This window comes from Dasypus novemcinctus, chromosome 14, assembly GCF_030445035.2.
Source record: "Dasypus novemcinctus isolate mDasNov1 chromosome 14, mDasNov1.1.hap2, whole genome shotgun sequence".
Classification (NCBI taxonomy): Eukaryota; Metazoa; Chordata; class Mammalia; order Cingulata; family Dasypodidae; genus Dasypus; species Dasypus novemcinctus.
Window position 1 is genome coordinate 49455576 of NC_080686.1, and position 26639 is coordinate 49482214.

A 26639-nucleotide genomic window follows, 5' to 3' on the forward strand; every position below is an offset into this window, starting at 1 on the left:
CCCTTGCCTATTTTTAAATTGGTTCTTTGTCTTTTTGTTGTTGAGTCATAGAATTTCTTTATATAATTTGGATATTAAACCCTAATCAAATAAATGGTTTCCAAATTTTCTCCCATTATGTAGTTTGTCACTTATTTTCATGATAAATTCCCTTCATGCACTAAAGTTTTCAATTTTGATAAGGTCCCTGTTATCTATTTTCTTTGTTGCTTGTGCTTTGGATGTAAAGTCCAAGCAATCGTTTGCTCAACACAAAGTCCTAAAGATGCTTGCCTTCCTTTTCTTTTAAGAATAGCTCTTGTTTTTGTTTTTAGGTCTTCATCCATGTGAATTGATTTTTAAAGAATATAGTGTGAGGTAGGGGTCAACCTTCATTTTTTTATATATGGAGATCTGGTTTTCCCAGCACCATTTGTTGAAGAGACTGTTCTTTTCCAACTGATGTTCTTCCCCTCCTTGTCATAAATGTGTTGGTCAGAGGAGTGGATGTAGCTCAGTGGTTGAGTGCCTGCTTCCCAGATATGAGGTCCTGGGGTCCAAAAATAAAAATAAAAATAAAAATAAAAATAAAAATGAGTTGGCTGTAAATGTGAGTGCTGATTTCTGAACTCTCAATTCCATTGGTCTATATGTCTGTCCTTGTGCCAGTACCATGGTGTTTTGATTACTGTGACTTTGTAAAAAGTTTTAAGATCAGGAATTGAGAGTTCTCCAACATCATTCTTTTTCAAGATGGCTTTGGCTATTAGGGACACTTTACCCTCCCAGATAAATTTGATAATTGGCTTTTCCATTTCTGCAAAGCAGGCTGTTGGAATTTTGACTGACATGGCATTGAATCTGTGTATCTCTTTGGGTAGAACTGACATCTTAACAATATTTAGTCTTACAATCCATGAACATGAATGTCCTTCCATTTATTTAAGTCTTCTTTGATTTTTTTAATCAATATATTGTAGTTTTCTGCATATAGATCCCTTAAATCCTTGGTTAGATTTATTCCTAGATATTCAAATCTTTTAGTTGCTATCAAAAATGAAATTTTTTTCTTGGTTTCTTTTTCTTATTGTTCATTATTAGTTTATAGAAACACTACTGAACTTTGGATATTGATCTTGTACCCTGCCACTTTGCTGAATTCATTTATTAGTTCTAGGAGCTTTGTTGCAGATTTTTCAGTATTCTCTTTACATATGATCATGTCATCTGCATATATATAGAAAGTTTTACTTCTTCCTTTCCAATTTTTGTATGCCTCTTATTTCTTTTTCTTGTCTAATTGCTCTGGCTTGAACTTCCAATACAATACTGAATAATGCAGTGACAGTGAGCATCTTTGCCTTGTTCTTGATCTTATACGAAAAGCTTTTAGTCTTTCACCATTAAGTTTGATATTAGCTGTGGGTTTTTCATATGTACCCATTATCATGTTGAGGAAGTTCCTTCTATGTCTAGTGAGAAAGCTGAGAAAAATGGTTTTATTCAGAAAGGTGCTGGATTTTGTCAAATGCCTTTTCTGCATCGATTGAGACAATCATGTGCTTTATTTCCTTCATTCTGTTTATGTGGTATACATTAATTTACATTAATATTTTCTCCCATCTAGCTTCTTGTTCTGTACATCAATCCCATGCTAAAACTCACCTTTAGCTTTTTCATAGCATAGGGCTACTTCTCTACTATAGGAAGTTTGTTGCTAGTGTTTTTGTTGCTGATGTTGCTGAACTGCTTCTTTGGGCTTTGAATATTAAGCAAGAATCTACTTATTTTTTGATTAATTATCAGAGTGGATCACTCTGAAGAATAGATTCCAGCTTTCTGTTTTCCAGCCAACCATGCTCTGGTAATTCAATAGCATCATTATCACATTTTTCTCTGTGGATATGCTGTCCATCTTACTTACATTGTCTTGTGCCCATTCAGATAAGCTGGGTCTTATAGTAATTAGTGGTTGTATATTTACAATATCTCTGAGGTATTCACTTATTCCAATTTATCTACCCCATATGGGAAATTACCATGATTTAAAACAAAGTTCTGCTACATTTAACACTCACAGAAATAATTTTTAATGAAACTTTATAACTCTGCCACAAGTATTTCTAATTTACCATACTGCATAAATAGGAAAATATATCTACCTCTGAATATATATTAATACAAACAATCAAAGGTTCTTCAGTGTCCCACCCAGACAAAACATTGGATTTTAGTTTCTGCATCTCAATAATACACCGAGACCCTCATATCAACAAAGATAATTGTCTTTTTAATTGCACGGTGGATTTCTAGTTCAGTATCAACTTTATAAATACTTTCATATTAGCTTGAAATCTTCTTTCAGACTTACTCTGATCAAAGCCTTGATTTTATCTCCATTAAGGGTTAAATCTCCTCTGCTTATGTCAAAAGTCTGCCTAAGACATATTCATAAGGGAAAAATAAGACTGGAAAACAGATGTAAACTTTGTACTCTTTAAAACTTTTTAAGCTTTATCCCAGTATTAAACTTGATCAGCAGAGAAGCTCAACACTGTTTCTTTACAAACTTACAATTTCATGATGAAATCTTTGGCTTTATTCTTTTTAATGAATCTGCTTTCAAAGTCAAGATCCATTATCTTTCTCAACATCCTTTATATAAAGATCTTTGTGACAAATTCATCTCAGAACTGATGATCTGTCAAGAAGACATTTTTTGATGAATTGTAAAGTGTTTGTCTACTAGGCCATGAGAGTTATATATCTTAATCTATTTTAAAGTTTATTTGGGTATTCCTATCACAGAACTAGGCCTTTCCTACAACTGCTGTAGCTTTTCTCAGGCAAGGTGATTTTTAGATAAAAAGCAAAGTATTATTTTTATTTTCTAGCTGTGTTCTGATTTTTACTTTTTATAAGCTGCTTTAAATGAAGTATGAAGGACACACACACTCTTTCTGTTCGAATTTTTCAAACACTGACTTTTTTCCAAATCTCTATGGCCCCATCTCCCTTTCTTGCCCACATAGGTCAAGGGTTGTTATTAACCTTGTTCTTGAAGCAAATTAAGAAAATGGACTAAATGAATGCTTTGCAGAAGTATGCCTTTTAAAATCTGCTACCATCCTAATTAATTCTGCTTGTGTATCAAACAAAGACTGTTATACCTTGCTTTCATAGTAATTTAATTCTATTACTATGAACAATGTTTGTAATTAAACTATTTATGCACTTGGTTTATATAATATCTTATATTAGAAAGATATACTGAGCAATATTTTTGATAGATACAAGCTGTAACTTGGATTATTAAAATAAATTATTCCATATGATGCTAAAATACAATTAGATAATTTTTTGGTTTATTTCTTAAGGCCCAACTGAGTAATATGGGTAAGAAAATGCCCAAATCATGTAATCAGTATTTTCAAATTTATTAGATGGTTTAATTTGTGTAGATGGTAATCAGTTTTCTTTTTAAAATTCTCATATTTCAATTTTGTATTTAGTAAGCAGTATCTGCCATTGTTGATCAGGTTTTAGATCACAATGTGATTATACAAAATCAAATGTTATGATTCGGAAAACTTAATTAAAATGGATAAATTTGGACCTGTCAAATTCCAGCTTTTCATTATTGAAAGCTATTCACTGACCATAATCAAAGTTTTAGAAATGCATTACCTTTTCATTAGGGAAAGGAATAATATATATATAAGCTAGTATTTATTACTGCTTTCTGGTTTACAACATTTCTAACAGCATCCAGTTTCCTGGAGTAATCAGGGAGCCTATGATATGAATGTCTATCATTGTAAAGATGCTTATAATATTCAGTAGTCTGTTTCCTTACCACCTCCTACGTAGGATATCAGCTTATATTGGTACTGAGGGAGAATCACGATTAGTTTGCTTCTTGGCTATGATTATCATCTTGCTGCTCTTAGGGGATCTTGCATGATTTGGCTTAGATTTGAACTTCACAGGAACTGCAAACTGAACCCAGACACCAGAAGGTCCTCTAAACAGGGGTTAGCCAAAGATGAGGGTTTGCATAAGAGTGAATGAAAATTACCACCTGGAAGACAGAGATAAAAGGGAAAAGAGAGACAGAGACACAGAGACATAGAGAGACCAAGGAAACTTTCAATTGTTAAATCTGGAACTGTGGGATCAGCTCAGATTCTGAAGGTACAGGATGGGGATTCTGAAAGGCTTGCTCTCAGAGCGGTGACTTTATTTGATGCATATAAGCTCCAACATTTAGTGAAATAAAGACAAACAATCAAACAACAAACAATGCCAGGCCAGATTTGATATCAATGAATAATATTATATTCTTTGCTCATTTTAAACCCTTTTCTATTATACTTATGTATCAAAAAAAAGATCGGTAGTATCTCACTTTCATAGTCACTGTATTTTACTATGAAGAATGTTTGCAATTAAACTCTATTTACATACTTGGTTAATAGGATTATGGAAAATTACATTTTTAATTTATTTAATTTTTTTGCAGGGTTGAAAGTTTCTAAGCACATTAATTATAGTCAGTTGAATGCATTATGCCACATGAGGGGACTACAATACAGGTAAATAATACATGCTTTTATTTTTCTGTCATTCAAATGAATATAGATATATTTGTTTTATGGATAAAGCATAGTAATAAACCATTGTTGACTCTCATAGGTATCTGATTTACTACACAGATAAAAAACATATGAAAACCTGGAGGTTATTTCGCCATATTGAAGGGACAGAATATCTGTGTCATATTTTAAGGAAACAATTTACTGTGAAGCAAGCATAACTCATCCCCAGCTGGGCCCTTTCTAGTACTTAAAAAGCAGTCATAGTGGAAAAAGCGTTAAATGGTTGGAAAATACAAGTCTTGAGTGAATTAAGTGCCTTAGCAGTGCATAGGGGATGCCTAGTTGATATATAATGGAGCCAAAGACCTAGGAAATATCACCGTTCGAAGCTCAGGAAGATATGTGATACTTAAACTTGTAATTTAAAAAAATCTATTTTCTTGCCAACTCCTTTCCCCAGGTTAGATTTTTAAAATTATGAAGCTGGTTGTATATTTTTTTCATATCCCTCAGTGTCCGTCCATCCTCCCTTCTTCCTTCACTCAGCAGAGCACCTTGCCTCATTTTTTATGGGACTACTGAGAAAATGCCTTTTGTTTTCAGACTTTCTCTATTTTAAAGCATCTCTAAGTCACATTCTCTAAACAACTGTAAATTATTTCTGTATCTTCATCTCTCGTTTTCCTTTTGCTTCTTTCTCAGAGAAAGGGAGGAGGATGCACTTCTTTGCTTCTCTTTGAATTTCCATTGGGAAAGACCTTTTTCTAAGTACTCCTGGCCTCTTACTTTCTCTGCACAGGGTAAAGATTGAGTTCATGGACTTTGGGGTCAGATGGCCTGGTGGGAATCCTGACTCATCTTCTTACCAGCTGTATGTGCTTGGGCGGGTTAGTTAATTTCCCTTTGCCTTGGTTTCAATCATTTATAAAGTGGAAGTTTTATAATAGTACCCATTTAAAGGGCAAAGGTGAAATGAATGAATACATACAAAATAAAATATCTGGCATATAGTAAGGGCCATATAAGTGTGAGCTATTTTTATTATTGTCACTTCAAAAAGGCTCATTCAAATTTATAACCTGCCTTGTATGTTGGTCCCTTCTCTAACACATATGAAGATGGTAGGATTTTTGATGTTGAATGCCATCTTTTTTCTTTCTTTTGCTTTCTACTTCAGACATATATTTATTTTTAATGTACTTCTCCAGTTACCGCCCCATCCCCTGCCCCCACACACACTTCTTGGGGGATCATAGTGAGAGAAACAGAAACATCTAATTGTGGTTCTACTGAATATACAAAATAAATTTTAATCAACCTTCACCTTACTGGATTGGCTAATCCTTTCCAGATAGTGTTCTCTCATCAGGCAATTTTCTGGTCCAGGCCCATACTGGTTGTCCTGCCTGACTTTGCTCTATTAATTTTACTGTGACTTTTTTTAGAGCCCCAAAAACTGAATTTTTTGGTTATGTTCTCTTGGGACACTGGCATACAACTGAGTCTGGGGCAGGTTTTATGGTATGTTTATACAAGTTTTGGGTTCTTCTTTTAGAAAAAGAAAATAAGATTAAAAATTTTAAAAAAAGATATGAAAAATATATTTATTTAGAATGGGAAAAGAAATTGCAACAAATCAATGAAGGTGTGGCCTGAATTCAGGTTCCCTTTTCCCTGAGATTTCTTTAGGTGATTTACCAGAAATTCATACATAGAAATGATTTAAATCTTCAGAATTGCAAAATTTTCAAGTAATTTCAACAAATTGAGAAGAGATTTAAGAGAAATATATTTCTCTATTTATTCTTTATGTAGTGTTTTTAGAAAATGAAATGAACTTTTCTCCTATAATAAAAACAGAAATGCTGAGAATTACATGTCTTAAAGTTTGAAATATTTGTACATGAAATCTTTCCCCCAAAAGCATTAGTGTGAGTTCTAAAAAATCCTACCTGAATAAAGGCAGTAGATTGGTATATAATTCTGGGATGTTTGAGTAAGGATAAGAAAAAAATTAACGAAAAGGGAATGACATCCCTTGGAGTTTTGATTCTTGGATACAAGCCTTTTACCTTTAGACTATAAGCTTGGTGAGGAAAGGAGATTTGTTTCATTTATTGTTTCTTACCTCTTGGAACTTAGCACAGAGTTCAGTAAACATACATATCTTTTTGGTCTAAATATATACTTGTGTTTTCTCTCTCTCTTGATTAGAAATAAGTATAGATAAAGATTTATGATATGACTTTCTATTTAGAATTGTCTAGAGAGTTATCATTTATAACTTTTAAACATGCTTTTTCAATAAAAAGGAGCTGCATTTATTAGTTTGACACCCCCATTGTCCTCCTGGACTAAATACTTTGGAGATTGTAGCAGTTTGATATAGTTATGAATTCCAAAAATAGATATTGGCTTATGTTTGTAAACTCATCTGTACCTGGGCATGATTAAATTATGATTAGGGCTTTGATTGGGCCATATCAGTAGGGCATCAAGTCCCTGCCCCTTGGTGGGTGGGGACTCACAGATAAAAGGCATAGCAAAGGACAGAGTTGGAGTTTTTTGATGCTGAAAGTTTTTAATGTTGGAGTTTGATGATGATGTCTTAAGTTGGAACCCCAGGAATTAAGCACACAGAAGAAAGAGAAGTAAACCCCAGCAAGATAAGAACCCAAAGCCCAGAAAGAAGCAAGCCCTGGGAAGAGAGAGACCCTGAGCCTGGAGAGAAGCAAGTCCCGGGAAGAGAGGAACCCAGGAAACCTGAGTCCTAATGGTGTTGGCAGCCATCTTGCTCCAACACACAAAAATAGACTTCGGTGAGGGAAGTAACCTATATTTTATGGCCTGCTATCTGGAAGCTCCTACCCCAAATAAATACCCTTTATGAAAGCCAACAGATTTCTGGTATTTTCCATCAGCACTCCTTTGGTTGACTAATACAGAAATAAAGTGAAATATGCTTTGAGTGATTTTTTTTCATTTGTTAAAGTACTCTGACTAAATCAGTTATAAGGAAACATTCTTCTGAGTATCAAGTATTAAAAACAATATTGGGCTACATCATTGCAATTTCATTTTCCTAAGTAACAAAATATTCTTATAACTCCATACAAAAAACTTTTAACATGTCTAAATTTGAAAATATAAAAGAAGAAACACAGTCATGATGTATATACATCTGAATGTTTGCCTAAAGTGGTACTTGTCAAAAAGCTAGCTACATGACTGAAATATAGCAAGAACTTATTATTTGTTAGTTATTACTATTACCAATATAAAGTTGCCTATTCTCAAATTCATATGTAGTTGGGCAGATTATGTGTTTACATATATTTACAGAGACTATAATCCATAAACAGGTTTTAACTCAAAAGTTCATTTGTAATTTGATTGTAAGGCATTCAGCAATTTCCCACACTTACAGTGTTATAGAATCAGAAAGTTATGGAAGAGGAAGCCAACTCAGAAATCATCTAGTGGAAATTCTTTAACTTTCAGATAATTGTGCCCCATTTTCCAAAGTTTGCCCAAAATGTGTCTCAATTCTTTGCTTTTTATCATAAAAATTATGAAAACAATATTGTTAAAATTATAGTAATTAAAGAAATACAAAATATTTTTATTTTGAATAACATTGAATAACTTTCTCATTATTTCAAGTTGAGTTAAAGCACATTAGAAGAGTATTAAGAGTTGATAGAGGCAATTATTAAGGAGGCTCTTGCCTAGATAATTGCACTAATCTTTTAATTTGCCTTTTAAAAAAATTTCAATGACAATTTTTATTTTCTTTCATTTCAAATTCTTATTAAAATTCTTTTTCTTCCTGTTTTTTTTTCTTTATAACTTAATTAAAAAAATTTTTTTAAAGACACTGAGATTACATAAATGTTATATAAAAAACACAGGGGATTCCCTATTCCATACCCCTCCCACATTAACAACATCCTTCTTTAGGGTGGTACATTCATTACAATTGATGAACACATTTTGGAGCATTGTGACTAAGCACAGAGTATAGTTTATATTGTAGTTTACACTTCTCCCACACAATTCTGTAGGTTTTGATAAGATATATAATGGCCTATATCTGTTGTCACAATGTCATTCAGGACAATTCCAAAGCCCTGAGAATGCCCCCATGTTACACCTGGTTTCCCTCTTCCTTCCCTCAGAATCTCCGTGGCCACTACCTCTGTGTCAAGGATATAAGTTCTTCCATTTATAGAATCACAATGTCTATGGTGGAATACCTGTAAATCTACTTTAGTCCATAGTTCATTCCCCCATCCTGAGGACTCTGGGATAGTTATGGCCATTTCACCTCTAATCGAGAGGGGGTTTTGTCCCATAGAGCAGATAGAGCAGATAGATGGGACTATCTTTTTTGCAGTTGGCAGAATCTCTGTTCTTTGGGATGGTAGTTGTCCATCCTCACCTCCTTTTAGTTGTCCTGGGTGAGTCTCCAATGAATTGGAGAGTAAATGTTGCAATTCTGTTATGATTCAGGGCCCAGCTGACACATGGACAGCCCAAAGATTTAAGTATCTTGGAGGCACACCCGTCAACTCTAGTACTAATTACAGGTTTAAATAGAAGGAGCAAAAGAGCCCCTTTGGCATTCAAGGATCTCCTTGAATGTCAAGGTAAATACTACCTCAAATAGCAGAGCTCCTGAGGGCTTTGGAGATGTGTAGGCACTACAGACAGGGCAGAAAGCTCAATAGTTTGGCAGGGCACCAAATTCAGTTCAAGGAGATCCTGCTGAGATACGTATAAGCATAATCTCTGGAATGACCTCCTGACTCACTTAGAAGTCTCCTAGCCATATAAACTCACTTGTCTTTATCTTTTCCCCATGGGCCAAGGTCTTTTTCCAGTTGCATTGCTAGTTGGTGTTTGGTACTAATCCCTGGTGCCAGGGAGGCTCATCCCTGGGAGTCATGTCCCATGCTGGGGGGAAGGTAATGTATTTATATGCTGAGTTTGGCTTAAAGAGATGCCACATTTGAGCAAAAAGGAGGCTTTCATGAGGTAACTCTTAGTCACCCTATAATACTAGGCTAAGTTTCAATTTCAAAAGTAAAGGTTCATAAGTACAGTCATCAATATGAAGGGCCTGTCAATGGACCATCCACCTTCACTAGTCACTGCCCCTGTACTCAGGGGATTCTTGCTGTTCCATTAGAGTATATGGAGGAGCTCCCTAGGATGGGAATTTGATATTCTTTCAGTTATTGTGTGAATCCCAACCACCTTGACAATGCCCCATGAACATTTGAACACAATTATATGCCTTATATGTATGCCAAGGTGAACCTTCTCCCAAATATTCCCTGCACTGTCATATTTGTAACCCTTCTGTGATCCAAAATTTCTTCAAAAGTGAAGCCAACTAAATAACCAAATAGAATTAATAAGAAAATGCAATAATAATGATAGTTTTAGAAATAAGAAATAAAAGACAAAAAATTTAAAAATTTGAATAAAAATGAAAAAATATATTTAAAAAGTTTTTTTTTGACACTGTCTTTCATCACTGTAAGGTCTGTTATCTTGTATGTACAGTGATATTTTCATCCATTTATTCCCACTGGTTCTTATTTTTTTAATTTTGCCTTCAAAGAAGTTTTAGGTTACAGAAAAGTCATATACAGAATATAAGGGATTCCCATATGCCCCAAATCCTCCCCCTTTTGTCCTTTCCCCTAACAGTAATATTTTACACATGGATGGTACATTTGTTACAATTGATGTACAAGTATTGAAACATTGCTACTAACCATGGTCAATGATTTTCATTATGGTTTACATTTTGGACGATATACTTTTATAAATTTTGATGAAATTTAACATGGCCTGTATTCATCATTGCAAGATCATGTTGTACAATTCCATTGCCCCCCAAATGTTCTATGTTCCATCTATTCTCTTCTTCTCTCTCCTTCCCCTCAGGACCCACATCAACCACCAAACTTCATTCATTGAAGAACAAGATTCATAATTACTTGCAACAACATTGAGGGCTTGACACACTGACCTGTCCTCCCCAATTAGTCACTGCCTATGCTCTTGAAAGGCTCCTGCCCCATTATTTGAGAACAAAGCAGGACTCCCCAGGAAGGGAGTCCAACATCTTCCATTACATTGGTCTTCACCCATGATATAACCCATTATGACAAGATGAACACACACACTCCCTAGACGCCTGCCCCAGGTGCACCCTGTCTCACCTGTCCCCCACATCCAACACCCTAAACCAGTAACTCACCCCCGCCACCATTTGTCAAAAAACATTCCTAACATTATAGTTTAAACCACATACCTGAAAATCCCCCTAGATCACCTGTTCCCTCCCGCAGGCCATTCCACAGTTCCATGGAAAGCCCAACCCACCCTCTCCACCTTACCCCACTCCCAACCCAGCACTGCCTACTCTCAACGGGTACCACTGTCATGCCCATCTACTGAACTACTACACAATTCCATATTATCATAGATTTTACCCATATGGAGATTGGCTCACAAAGTTTCTTCTCCCTTTCTGCCTCCTGTAAACCTATCTTCCAGACTCTAGCTCTGTGAGTCTGCTCAATTTGCTTAATTCATATCAGTGAGGTCATGTAATATTTGTCCTTCAGTGGCTGGCTTGCTTCCATCAACATAAGGTCTTCAAAATTCATCCATGTTATCCTGTGCATTAACACTGCATTCCTTCTTACAACTAAGTAATATTTCACTCTATGTATATACCACATTTTGTTTATCCATCCATCTGTTGATGGACATTTGGTTTGTTTCCAACTTTTGGCACTAGTGAAAAATGCTGCTATGAACACTGGTGTGCATATATCTGTTCATGTCCTTGCTTTCAATTCTTCAGGGTATATACCCAGCAGTGGTATTGCTGGATCATATGGCAGTTCTATAATTAGCTTCCTGAAGAACCGCCAAACTGTCTTCCACAATGGCTGTACCATTCTACATTCCCATCAGCAGTAAATGAGGGTTCCATTTCCTCCACATCCCCTCCAACACTTGTACTGCTCTGTTTTTGGAATAGTTGCAATCTGAAGGGTGTAAGATGATACCTCATTGTGGCTTTGATTTGTATTTCCCTAATAGCTAGTCATGTTGAAATTCTTTTCATGTCTCTTTAGCCATTTGTATTTCTTCTTTGGAAAAGTGTCTATTCAAATCACTTGCCCAGCTTTTCAATAGGTTTTTTGTCTTTTTATTATCAAGAAGTAGGATGTCTTTATATATGCTGGATAATAGACCCTTATCAAATATATGGTTAGCAAATATTTTCTCCCACTGTGTAGGCTGACTCTTCACTTTTTTGACAAACTCCTTTGTAAAAAAAATTTAATTTTGAGGAGGAACCATTTATCTATTTTTTCTTTCACTGCTTGTGCTTTGGGTATAAAGTTCATGAAACCACTTCCTAATACTAGTTCCTGTAGATGCTTCCCTATATTATCTTCCAAGATCTTTATGGTCTTGCCTCTGATATTTAGATCTTTGATCCATCTTGAGTTAATTTTTGTATAAGGTATGAGAAGGTGTTCTTCTCTCAATTCTTTTGAACATGGATATCCAGTTTTCCAAGCACCATTTTTTGAAGTGTTCTTTCCCAGTTGAATCGGCTTGGTGGCCTTGTCATATTAGTTGACTGTACATGTGTGGAAGTATATCAGAACTCCCAATTCAGTTCCATTGGTCAGTATGTCTATCCTTGTGTCAATACCACACAGTTTTGACCACTGTAGCTTTGCAGTATGTTTTAAAGTCAGGTAGTGTGATTTCTCCAATTTCATTTTTCTTTTTCAATATGTCTTTGGCTATTCCAAATACATTTCATAGTTAGCATTTACAATTCAGTGAAAAAGGCTATGATAATTTTAATTGGGATTGCATTAAATCTGTAAATCAGTTTGGGTAGGATAGGTATCTTAATTAAGTTTAGTCTTCCTATCCATGAACAGGGAATGTTCTTCCATTTATTTATTCTTTTTAAAGTTCCTTTAACAGTGTTGTATACTTTTCTATGTACAAGTCCTTTATATCTTTAGTTAAATTATTCCTAGACATTTGATTCTTTTAGTTTCTATTGTAAATGGGATTTTTTTCTTGAATTCCTCCTCAGATTGCCCATTGTTAGTGTAAAGAAATGCTATTGATTTTGGTAGCATTGATCTTATGACCTCATTTATAAGCTCTAGAAGCTTTGTTGTAGATTTCTCAGGGCTTTCTATGTATAAGATCATGTCATATGCAAATAGTGAAACTTTTACTTCTTCCTTTCCAATTTGGATGCCTTTTATATCTTTTTCTTGTCTAAGTGCTCAGCCAAATACTTCTAACACAATGTTAAATAAAGTAGTTTAAGTGGGCATCCTTGTCTTGTTCCAGATCTTAAAGGGAAAGCTTTTTAGATTTCACCATTGAATATGATGTTAGCTGTGGGTTTTTCACATATACCCCTTATCATTTGAGGGTTTCCTTCTATTCCTATCTTTTGCAGTGTTTTTATTAGGAATGGGTGCTGTATTTTGTCAGATGCTTTTTCTGCATCTAGAGAGATGATCATGTGATTATTTTCTTTGGTCTGTTTATGTGGTGTTTTCCTATGTTGAACTTTTCTTGCATACCAGGGATGAAACCCACTTGGTCATGGTGTATAATTCATTGATTGGTTTTCTTACGTTGAACCATTCTTGCATACATTGATTGGTTTTCTTATATCAAACCATCCTTGCATACCAGGGATGAAACCCACTTGGTCAAGGTGTATAATTCATTTGATAATTTTTTTGAATATGATTAGCAAGTATTTTGTTCAGGATTTTAGCATCTATGTTCATTAGAGAGATTGGTCTGTAGTTTTCCTTTCTCATAGCCTCTTTTTTTTGACTTTGGCATTAGGGTGATGTTGACAGCATAGAATGAGTTAGGCAATGGTTCCTCCGCTTCTAATTTTGGAAGACTTTAAGCAGAATTGGTGTTATTTCTTTCTGGAATGTTTGGTAGAATTCACCTGTGAAGCCATCTGGTCCTGGGCTTTTCTTAGGTGGGAGTTTTTTTATGACTAATTCTATCTTGTTACTTGTGATTGGTCTATTAAGTTCATCAATTTCTTCTTTCATCAATGTAGTTTGTGTGTCTAGAATTTTTCTATTCCTCTATAATATCCATCTTGTTGGCATACAATTTCTCAAAGTATCCTCATAATACTCTTTATTTCTATGGGGTCAGTCTTAATTGGTCTTTTTGCTCTATCCTTATCCCTTAGATTCTGTTGTTGTTAGGGTAACCAGAGGAATCCTGTTAAACTGTAAGTAAGATTACATCACTGTTTGGCTCAGAATCCTCCAATGGCTTCCATACCACTCAGGGTAGAAGTCGAAATTGTTATAAACGGCCTGCAAGGTCCTACATGGTCTCACTCCTTACCACAGCTCTGATTGCTTCTTCTATATTACAGACCCCATCCCACTCCCACTTTGCTTATTTTGCTTCAGAAACAGTGATCTCTGTACTCTGTTATTATCACACCAAAAATGCTACTGTCTGAAGGATTTTGTACCTGTTCCTTCCGTCTGAAATGCTGTCCCCTCAGATATCTATACTTCCCTCAGGTCTCTGTGTCCCATGAACAGCCTATATGAAATATATATTCCCAACACTTCTTATTCTCCATTTTTGCTTTCAGTTCTTAATAGTACATCTGACATATTATATGGTTAAATCTATTTTTATTGTCTCCCCTCTCTGGATTGAAAACTTCCTGAGGACAGGACTGGTTTCATTTGCTGATGTATTGCCAGTGATTAGAATGATATCTGGTTCATGGTTGGTGCACATTAAATATTTGTTGAATAAATGAATGGAATGTCCTCTTTCTGGCATCCAAAATCTTCACAATCTGAAACAATTGATATATTCTTGTTACTATTTGTTGACATATATCATTTTCATGGGCAAAATCCCCTAACTTCCCAACCTTTTTTAATGATGTTGCTTTATCCTGACAGACTTTCAAGTCTTCTCTTTTAATTTTATTTGTCTTTAGGGGTCCAAGTCATATCTCCCATCAAATCTTGTGGAATTTTATTCTCCTACATACTTATTCCATAAAGAATTTTAGATTTAGACTGGAGGTCTGAAGGAATACATTCTAGACTTCCTCTGCTATTAACATAATTGAGGCTTTCTCAATATCAATTAAACCCTTAAGTTTCAGTTTTCTTATTTTCAGAAGGATGGGCATAAACTTGATGAGAAATGAAAATCTCTGTAGTCCTTTTACTGTATAAAGCTGAAGATATATTTTTAGCCTCCTACTTTTATGTCTTTCTTATCTTCATAAATGCTTAAATTTTCTATCCCACTGATTAAGATGAAATCCTATCTTTCCTACATCTTGGACATACATCTCATAAGTAATTGCTATCATATTACTCACAAGACAATTTATAACTGGCCCCTTCCCAACCTTGTCTCCCAGTAACTCTCCCCCTCCTCCTCAGCCATATCAGCAACTTATGGTTTGATTGCCCCTGCACCATTTTCTTGTGGGCCTTTGCACTTTTGTTCAAACTGACTTCTGTCTGATGAAGTGCCCTCATTATCTAGGTCACTTTTAATCAAGAAATTTCTCTTATAGCCTAACTCTTCTAGTCTTAATAACATTAATATAGAAAGATTTAATGCTTACTCTAATTCTCATCATTTTTCCATTACATGTGAGGTTTCTATCTCCAAATTTTTAATAAAATTAAAAAAATTTTCTGATTCTTAAATGCTGCAATTTCTTTACTTGTATTTAATAGTTGCCATTTTTACATGCAATGTAATATGTTTTAGACTATGTGTCAGCAATATGTTTTAGACTGTGTGTCAGGAGCTTAAAATTTATTATTTCTAACTATTGTAACAATCCTACAAGGTAGGTAGTCCTTTTCTAGAGATTATGGAATAAACTAGAAGTTTGGATACCTTGTATAAGGTGAGCAACAACTTCAATTTTGTATACAGCCAGATATTGATTCTCAAAGTAGAGAGAACTTCAATTATTTCAAAGGAAGTGGTAAAGTGGTAATATACAACATATCAATACTCTCTGAAAGATTTAAATTCACTCTGAAAGTCATATCTTTGCAGTTAAATTTATAAAAATAGATCTTTTAATTTTATTTGTCTTTCAGGGTCAGGTTATGTCTCCCATCAAATCTCATGGATTTTTATTTTCCTACTATAACATTATGAAAAAGAATAGTTTGAGATTTAGCCTTTGCATGACTAATTACAATAGCATGAGGAACTTTTTTGATAAAATGTGATTTTGAAGCCATAAAGTCAGTCATTGGCTAATGAGCTTTAGGCTTAGATAAGAGAGATGATGAGATGAATTAATAACTAGAGATTTCAAAAAAAATATTTAAAATACAGAGAACACGGACTAGAGAGACACTTTGTAGTGCCAGTATCTGAAAAGACTACAGGTTTATCTTTCCATTTAGGTCAAAGGCATGCTAAAAATTGGCATAATTTAAGGGAAAATTATCCTCTTCAACTCATTTTTATAATAGGATGATATACTCACACACACATATATATACACACATATAACTCACTTATTTCTTATCAAATTACATCATACTCTACTCATGTGCAAGGATAATGTAAATAGTATTCATATTTCAATTCCATTTAATGTGTAGATGCTGCAATATTTGTAAGACAAATTCAGGAGGAAACATTCTATAAAGGGTTGAATAGAGTCAACTTTTATGCTTGCTTTAATTAATTTAAACATTAAATGCTCTTAGGTAAACACATAAATACTGCATTTAATTAATAAGTATTTTATGAAAAGCTTCTTATGTCCATGCCTGTGAGAAGAAGTGAATAGGATTCAAAGAATATATTCTGTTCGGTAGGGTAATTGTATCTGCTATAAAGAAACCTTAAATCTCTGTGGCTTAACACCATAGTTTACGTCTTCCTCACATCAAACTCCAAAGGGCAATTTTTGATTGGAAGGCTGTTCTTTTAGTTTAGGAATACAGGGCTTTCCAATCTTTTTCTCTGCCATCTTCACTGTGTGGCTTCAAAGTCCACCACACTCCTCTGCTACAATCTGAAAGGGGAAAGGACATGAGAAACTCCATGGGAGGGTTGTTTGGGTTGGGAGTACTTGATGAACCTGGTCTGGAAGTGGTGCACGCTTCTTCCACTCACTATTTCATATTTCAATGGCTAGCACTCAGCCAGGTAACCACACCTGACAATAAGGGAAGTTGGGAAATGTAGTCTAGGTCTACAGGAAGAAGATTAGAGTTCTTAGGAGCATAGAGCAGTCTTTGACATAAGCATAAAATCACTGAATATTATAACTGGAATTGTTTTCATTATTTTTAAATATTTCTGTCATTTTACAGATAAGCAAATGAGGCACGTGAAATTTGAATAACTTGCAAAGTTTGTATAAAAATAAAGTAGCAAAATTCGTACTTAGATCCAGGTGAACTTAATTCCAAGACTAGAGTTCTCCTATTTCAAGATAGGCACAATCTAGTAGAGAAGGCAAGAAATAATGACACACATGAAGTAGTCCAGAAACACTGCCAAGCCAAAGTCATTAACCGGTGTTCCCTCCCCTACCCGGGGGTAGTATACTTGGTATAGAGCCTAAAGACTTGTTTTGATTGATCCACCCATACTATAAAACATTTTAAAATCTAAGTTACTAACATTTAAAAATAAAATATTTTCATATGTATTCATATTTCTGGTTTTTAAAACACTAAAATCTGACTACTCTGGACCTACATTTTTGCATGATGAAAACGGGCTTAAGAACGGAGTCCTAGTTCCCTCTTTGTGGGCATGCTCACTCCAGTTCATCCTGTCCCCACCTGGCCTGTGTCACTCATGATACCAACTTGGCCATGATAAGCATTTGATTTTGTGATCCTTGAAAATGCAGCATCATGGAAGTGCTTTAGAGTTCTCATATGGTAAACTATAGATTTTGGGCATATATCTGATAAAGCTGGAGCTCTTTCCTCATAGGTGAACTTTGCATGTGAGTGTTAATGAGGTGGTGAGTTCCTTATTCCTCGGTGGTATTTACTCAGGGTCTGGAAAATCATGTGAAGTATCTTCTGGACAGCATTCAGGTATTAGCTTTTGAGTACAACCTTATTATAATTCTAAAACTTTCTCTAGTGCCTAATTTTCTCACTATCTTTTCCATGTCTCCCCTAAGCCTCTTCTCTTATTCATATTTAGATGTATTCATTTGCAGATCATTTCACATGATTTTAAATAATGCATTTCCCCTGAATGCACAGGGCTATATGCTTATTCATCAAGGGGCTCAGATAAAAGGGTATCCTGTCTTATCACAGTGCCATAAGACCCTTAGGCTTCTTTCTGAAACATGACGTCTTCTCTGCTTCTAGCACATCACTCTTCCACTTTGGTTTTTCACTCCTTTCACTCCAAACAGCACTACTTTTGGAGACCCAGATCATAAACACTGGCTCCATGTACACCAGTTACTTCAACTTGACAATTGTCAAGGATTAGGTAAAGCAGGCAGCTCAGTCAAACACACAAAAATGTCAAGGGTGAAAGTCTTAGTATTTTGGTATCAACTTCTTGCCACTCCAAAGATGACCTGTCTAAATCACAGACTAGAATAATGTTCCAAACGCGGATACATGAGTTCCATGTAGACATGAAAGGGAAGTCACACTTTTGTACTGCTTTGGGATTCAGTTTTTTTTTCATTCATAAAATGGGGATGAAAGGAGTATCTGCCTAATATATCTGTGTAAGGATTAAATGACCCAACACAAGTAAACCGTATAGAATAGTGCCTGGCACATAGTAAGCACTAACAAGTGTCATTATTTGGGAAACAGTTTATCCAAGAGGTTAAGAAAATGGGTTGACATGTGGAGCTGGCCCATGCGCAGTGCTGATGCGTGCAAGGAGTGCCCTGCCATGCAGGGGTGTCCCCCGCGTAGGGGAGCCCCATGCGCAAGGAGTGCGCCCCGTAAGGAGAGCCGCCCAGTGCAAAAGAAAGTGCAGCCTGCCCAGGAATGGCACTGCCCACACTTCCCGTGCCACTTACGACAACAGAAGCGGACAAAGAAACAAGACGCAGCAAATAGACACAGAGAACAGACAACCGGGGGAGGGGGGGAATTAAATAAATAAATAAATCTTTAAAAAAAAAAAAGAAAGAAAATGGGTTGGAGTCCATTCAATTTTCATTTGTGTCCTTCACTTTCTTGTTAAATGAATTAGGCAAATTATTAAGCTGTAGTTTCTATGGCTTTAAAGAATATCAGTCTTGTAAGGTTAATATAAATATTCAATGAGACAAAGACACGTAAATATTTTAGCACAATGTTTGGCATATATGCACCCAATAAATAGCAGGTAGATGTGTAGAACAAATAATTGTAGAATGTGAATTCCAAATAGGGAAAAAAATGACCTTGGGAAAGCTTCCAAAGAAATCAGTGACCAGACTTTTTAAAAAGAGAACTGATGCTTGGCCAATATTTCTATTAATATATAGTATGAGACTGGGAATGAAAATGCCTAATGTCATAGTGAATGCATCCACAGTGCATTGTTTGAATGAATTAATTTAATAAGATTGTTAAAGTATATAGTATTTGTCTTGTGTAAAGTATCAATATAATGTTTTAGGAACTGTGGTCAAGAGAAAAATGCTATTATAAATATTTTAAAATATGTTGTTATTAACAGTGAAATAAGGAAAGCCTTCTCTTGAGGCTACAAGTTTTTATCTTCTTTGCTATGAGGCAAATATTGACTAAGATGTTTGTCAGTATTCAGTTTGAAGTAAGATTGTTTTTGTTGATTATTGAACAAAGCTGTCAAGATGAATGTTTAACATTTTAAAAAATCAACCAACTTTTCATGGTGACTGTCAACTGAAAATTGAATGAGGGAGATTTTCCAGAAACAAATTCATTACCTGGCATTGAATGACAATTTGCTATATTCTAGTGTTTGATTATTGGCATTTTTGGTATTTGCCAAGGTTCTAAACTTGGCTGCAAAGAACAATCACCATAAGGAGGATATTTAAAATAGAGAATTTCAGGTCCTACTCCTGGATGTTATGATTCATTAGGTTTGAAAAGTGATCAGATATTTGACCCCAGATGAGTCCAGTGATCTTCTGGGTTTGGGAAATGCTGATCTTTTGGACTAATACATCTCTCTTCCAGACCAAAAAAATAATCATTGCAATGATTCATATAAATATTCTTCCCATTAATATTTATGTAAACTATTTGTAAATCATTTTGGAGAGAATTTAATTATGAGGTATTGTAATCAATTACAGAAATACAAGTTTTAAGAAAGCTCAGCTTAAAAATTAAAATTTTAACATTGCCGTTGTCAGAACTGTACATTTCTCAAAATATTTGTCACCAAGGCACATTATAGGGAATTTTTATAGTGGTTATTTAAAAATACTATATATATATATGTTTCCTATTTTTATTCTTTACTTCTTAACCTTACTAGTCAGTATAGAATTAAATGTATGTATATATTGAGTTTAAAACCTATCCCACAGTAGAGATTATCCTCGTGATACTTGCAATTTAATTTTTCTTTCATTCTTTAATCTATAGTTCTCACTCCATCCTAGAAGCTCACAACAACTTTATGAAGAAATATTCTAAAATATTCTTGCACAAAAAAGTCAGGCTTCCTAAACTTTGTGGATTGGACGACAAAAGGTAATGATGTCTTCTTCTGAAAGCAAGGTTCACTTTGTATTTGTGTGTGTGTCTGTGAAAGAAGTGAAATGAAAAACTAGATGTATGCAATCAGTTCCCTGTGCTTCATGCTAGGGAGCAGCCAAAGAAAGGGAGCTTGGGAGATAGGAATAAACTCATTTTCTTATTAAGCAGAAATATCTGTCCACCTCTGAGGAGCAAATGTATTCAAACCTTTGGTCAAACTATTATTACCTTTTACTTATTGGTGACATTGTTTATGAAGAGACTTCATTAAAGTACTCTACAGGGTTTCGTGAGAAAATTTCCCATGGAAATGATTAGAATGTTTATGATTGGAGGATATTTGGACATGTATTACGTATCAAGGAATGAATGACAAAGTCATAGGACAGATAAAAGATATTTGAGAAGTCTCTTTTACTGTGCTCCTGCTTCTAGGTAGACTTCTATCAAATGTATATTTCATGCATTTTCAAAGGCAATGAGACTATTTAAATGTTTTGCAGAAGGTGTGACTGACCTCCCTGGGCAGGATGAGAATGATTGTCCTATTACGGCATGATGCTGTCCCTTTCAGGTTATCCCTGGTCCCTGTGGAGCTGTAAGGTTCTGACAGCAGTGCAACATTAGATGCCCAAAGACATTCTCTCTCCATAGATACCATAGTTGTTCTCTGGGTATGTTACTCTGGATATGCAACCCCTACCCCTATTACGCATGAAGATTTGATTTGTCCACACTCTTAACCTCCCCTCGTCCTCTCTCCCTGATTGTGTAACTTCCATATCCAAAAGATTGTATTTCACTTGAGTATTTACTAGTCTGTATTTGTATTTATGACACTTAGCAGAGGGACTGACACATAACTGGGACTAATAGCTGTTTGTGGTTCCTGGGCAGACTATTATTTGTCTCCATAAGGGATTTGGTAAAGAACATATTATTTATTTACTTACATCAACACTAAAAAGATAAAACTTTAAGGAATGGTTGTAAAAAATATATTCTTACAGTATGAGGATATCAGCATGGGAGATATTGGCTTATTTTATTATCATAAGCTTTTCTTTTTGTCTATAGCTATAGGACAGTGTCTGGCAGAACATATCAAGGTAATTAAGTGTGAAATATCTCTGGGAGATGCAGTTACTCTGTCTATTTAAGAACAATTCTGTTAAATTACAAAAAACCTCATGAAAAACAGGAATTCAAATACTTAATATGTGTTGTAAGACTTGAGCTAGTAGCTAGATTGGACTATGTCCCTATAGGGTAACCCTATGTGGAATGATTATATGGAGCTTATCCTGTGATTTATCAAATTAAAATCACACTTTAGAAATATCTAATAAAAACAAATTGTATACAATTTGATTCCAACTACACAATATATTCTAATCTTGTTGATTAGGAATGAAGCCTGTAAACTTAGTTCTGCCTGTGGAGTAAGAGACTAGGAGCTTTTAAGAAGAGTTGGAGTGTCCAACTTTTCCTAAGATTCCTTGATTAATCCATCATCACTGGCTTTACACCTTTTAATTAAATCATTATTTTCTGAGGGACAAAGGGAGGCACACCAGTGCCATTAACAAATTTGATAATGGAATACCATCTTTATATTCTTAAGAAAAAAGACTGAAACCCAAAATTTGTAACAGCCAGATTGTGGTTTAATTGTGAAAGTAAAGAATGGGCCCTCAACTATACAAGGACTTGGGAAACACACCACAGTAGCTGAGATTTGTTTATTTTATATTCCAGAAAAGCCAACCAAATTGGCATAATAAACAAAGGGATTTTGAGATTCATATTTATGAAGTTTTGGGGAGTAGAGCTAGCTTCAGTTTGAAATTCTGATATTGGGACTCAGTTTTCCTTCATAACTCTGCCTTACCTTTGGCTAGGTTGGTTTCAGTCTCACACTCTTTGTGCTGGCTTTTGACAGCCCCGGGTTCATTTACTTTAAGGTTCAGATGAGGTGAAGTGTGGTCTCTTCAAACAGCCCCTGCAGAAGACTCAGTGAAGTCTTGATTGAATTTTGTGTGCACCCCTGGGCTGTCCCTGTGCTCTGACTTGGCAGTTCTGACTCACATGCCCACCCATATAATGGGGAATGTTGTTGACATTACGTGAAACATATGGGACAAGAGAAGGAGGGGAAGAAGTTCGCAAAGGAAAATTGGTGCTGTTAACTGGAAAATGGTAAAAGGACCTACAAACCTTGATTAAAAATTTTCTGAAGAGCACCGGTCAACAGCAGGTTGAACTTAAAGTAAGAATGGGGAAATAAGAGTGAAAAATTGCCAGTGAACTCTGAAATCATATTTACAGTGATTTAAATCTAAGTGACGGTAAAAATCTGATTAAAAACAGATTTCATGTAGGATACTTATTAAAAGAACTCTTTCATCTCTAATAATAATAATTATTACTATGTTTTACTTGAGACAAAAGTTCCAAAATATATCTAAAAAAAAGGAGATGAGATTGTAGGAAGAGTGATTTTGTATTTACTTTTTTTTTTTTTTTTAGTGCTAAGGTATGTTTTAGTTCCAAAATCAACAGCACAATATAGAGAAATGTAGAGATATTTTATTTAGAGATATAAAAATGATTATCTTTAGTTTGAAAAATAGGCTCTGTAACTTTAATGTTAGCATAGAAGAAAGAAATGAAAGGTACAGACTATTTAGCAAAAGATAAAAAATTAAGAATAGAAGATTCAAAGGAAGCATCAAGGCTGTATTAACAAAAATAACAAAGTAACAGATGATCATACAAACTAGTTAAAATAATAAGTGCAGCAGATTCTCAGATTGGATCTATGATAAATTCCAATAATATTCTAATTTTAAGAGATTAAAACATGAATGACTTAGAGAGTTTAAAACAATGAAAACACATACCAGGCAAATGCAAAGCACTGGAAGCAAGGATTTGCAATATTAATATCATATAAATTGGAATTTCAGATTATAGGTAATAAAAATGGCAAATAAAGTAACCTTTTCACTTATTTTCATGTCAAAATTAAAGATATAGCTATAGGATACTTTGAGGCTCCAGATAAGATAAACTTGATAGAAATAGAAGCCATCAGATAAGATACAAAAACTAATAAGGCATATCCTTCTTTTGTGAGTACCCATACTTGGGTGGGAAACAGCATCTAAAATGGTCCCCAATGATCCCCATCTCCTATATTCACATCTTTGTGTAATTCCTTCATTTTGAGTTTGGACTACTTTTATTGACTTGTTTCTAATGCATAAAATATGGCGGAAGCGATGGGGTATCAATTTCGAGATTATAAAATGACATTAAAGAACCATATAACTCCTCTATAGTACCTAAGAGAAGTCTTGAATAAATGGAGAAATATGCCTCAATTTCTTACAGAATCACTCCATAGTGTAAGGGTCTCAGTTAATTTCATGATCCTATGAAACTAAAAATCTAAAGTGATTTTTTTTTTCAATTAGATATGAAAAGCGTCTTGAAATTTACTTGGGGGAAGTGGACTTGGCCCAATGGATAGGGCATCTGCCTACCACATGGGAGGTCTGCGGTTCAAACGCCGGGCCTCCTTGACCCGTGTGGAACTGGCCCACGCCCAGTGCTGATGCGCGCAAGGAGTGCCCTGCCACGCAGGGGTGTCCCCCGCGTAAGGGAGCCCCGCGCACAAGGGGTGCGCCCCATAAGGAGAGCTGCCCAGTGCGTAAGAAAGTGCAGCCTGCCCAAGAATGTCGCTGCACACACGAAGAGCTGACACAACAAGATGATGCAACAAAAAGAAACACAGATTCCCGGTGCCACTGATAAAGATAGAAGCAGTCATAGAAGAACATACAGTGAATGGACACAGAGAGCAGACAACTGGGGGTGGGGGAGAGAGAAATAAATAAAAAAATAAATCTTAAAAAAAAAAAGACATTTACTTGGATTAATAAGCATAGTAGAATAGTGAAAATTCTAAAACATGCCCCAAAATTGTAAGGAGGGTGTAATTACAATATTAAAATATTGTAAAACAATGGGATTAATTACAAATCTAGGATACAGATCAGAATTGCCTATGTTAGGTGTCATTTCAAAATTAATAGGAATACTCAATACATGCCTTTGGAAAGTTCGGAAAGCCTGTTCTTAAACACACACACACACTTGCATAAATACACACAGAGGCATAACAATTAAGTCTTATGTTAGTGATCTCTAAATTGAATTTATGAGAAAAAATTCTGAAGGATTCATATTAAAATGTCAAAAACCAGAAAAAGTACTTAGGTAAATAGATTTATGGTTTGGGGACATGATATAAAATGAAAGAAACATATACTATTAATAACTTTGACTATCCTGAATTTCTAAGTCTTTTGTATGTCATATTAACTAAAGACAAATGTGCAACATATATGCAATTAAATATGACAGAAGGTGTGTCAGTAAGCTTAAAGGAGACACTTTTTTAAGCAAGTAAGTAAAGGAAAGAGACCCCAACAGAAAAGCGGGCAGGGAATTTTTAGAAAACAACGGCAACAACAAACAAAACAACTGAAAATCTATCTAGTTTCAACAGTATTTAAAACAAGCAAGTTCAAACAATTTGATGAGACTTTTCTCCCATCATTTTTTTATGGATTAAAAATATATGTAGGTGGCGGACTTGCCCAGAGGTTAGGGCTTCCGTCTACCACGTGGGAGGTCCGCGGTTCAAACCCCGGGCCTCCTTGACCCGTGTGGAGCTGGCCCACGCACAGTGCTGATGTGCGCAAGGAGTGCCGTTCCACGGAGGGCTGTCCCCCGTGTAGGGGAACCCCATGCGCAGGAGTGCGCCCCGTAAGGAGAGCCGCCCAGCGCAAAAGAAAGTGCAGCCTGCCCAGGAATGATGCTGCACACATGGAGAGCTGATACAATAAGATGACACAACAAAAAGAAACACAGATTCCCGTGCCGCTGACAACAGAAGCAGACAAAGAAGATGCAGCAAATAGACACAGAGAACAGACAACCGGGGGGGGGGGGGGGGGGGAGGAGAAATAAATAAATAAATAAATCTTAAAAAAAATAAGAGATATATATATACGCAAAATCTTTTTCTGTTAAGGACATGAAAAAATGGACTGCTGGTACTGCAAATTGTACAGCCCATTGTGTTGGCAATGTAGCAACACATGAAAATTTAAAATGTTCCCACCTTTGGAGTCAGTCAATTTATTTCTAGACATTTACTCTAAAGCAAATCGTAACTTTTTAAAATAGATAGGTGTGAGGATCTTCATATTCTTATAGTATTTAACAGAAAAAAATGGAATAGTAAGTGGTTAAATATCGTATAACCACACAAACATTAACATGATAAAATGCATTTGTATTTGCTTTTTGAACTTAATGAATATTGTCTACTTAATGAGTATTGCCTTTATTGGGTATTTGCTCTGATCCTGGGTTAAGATGAATATTAGGGATATAGTCACAAACTATATACAATCCTTACTTTATTCTAGTTGGGGACATCAGACTAACCACACAAAAGCTATGTAATTGTGGTTTTGATAAATGCATGAGAAGGGCTCTCATGAGGATGGATATTCAACAGAAGAATATTCCCAAGTTTATATAATGAAGAGAGGCCTCTGTGAGGAAGTGGCATTTAAGAACGAGCTGTTTCAACCCAAAGTGTGTTTATTTGGTGACTGTGTTGTTGTCGGTGGCGGCATTTGGACAAAGGAGAGTTGTGCAAAGCCCTTAAGGCAGGGAAAGCCTTGGACAGTTAAAGAACCTCAGAGATCCCATACAGCCGATGGGTGGGACGCCCTTGCTTGCAATGCCAAAGGATGCGTTTATTAATTGCAATGAATGTGCCACTCTAGTTGAAGGATGTTGTTTATGTGGGAGAGTGTGGGAGGTGTGGGAAGCGGGGCAAATGGGAATCCCTATATTTGTAACATTTATGTAATCTAAGTATCTTAAAAAATGTATGTTAAAAAAAAGAACCTCAGAGAATATGGTGTAGTTGTTGACTAGTCAAGAGGGGCCAGGCTATGTGGTTCCTGCCAGGACAGGTGTAGCATTCTGAAAATTATTAAAAAGCAATCGGAAGACTTGATGGATTTTGAACAAGTGTGTGAAATAATTAGATATGTTTTGAAAGTACATCTATTTTGTATTTTTAAGTGAGAAAAGCAAGTTAGAAAAGGTATAATGAATTCAATGTTTAGGGGGAGAGGGGAGAGGTTTTCCAGTTTAA

The 26639-nt window shown here is 35.3% G+C and overlaps 1 protein-coding gene across 2 annotated transcripts in view; it reads left to right on the forward strand.

Moving 5' to 3' along the window:
- Positions 1-26639, forward strand: part of CNBD1 (cyclic nucleotide binding domain containing 1) — a 479949-nt gene that overhangs the window by 14686 nt on the left and 438624 nt on the right. For both annotated transcript variants that reach the window (XM_004474779.3, XM_058275701.2), the window contains exons 2-3: positions 4502-4574; positions 20279-20386. In XM_004474779.3, the coding sequence (XP_004474836.2) occupies positions 4502-4574; positions 20279-20386 (181 nt within the window). The remainder of the gene's footprint in view (positions 1-4501; positions 4575-20278; positions 20387-26639) is intronic.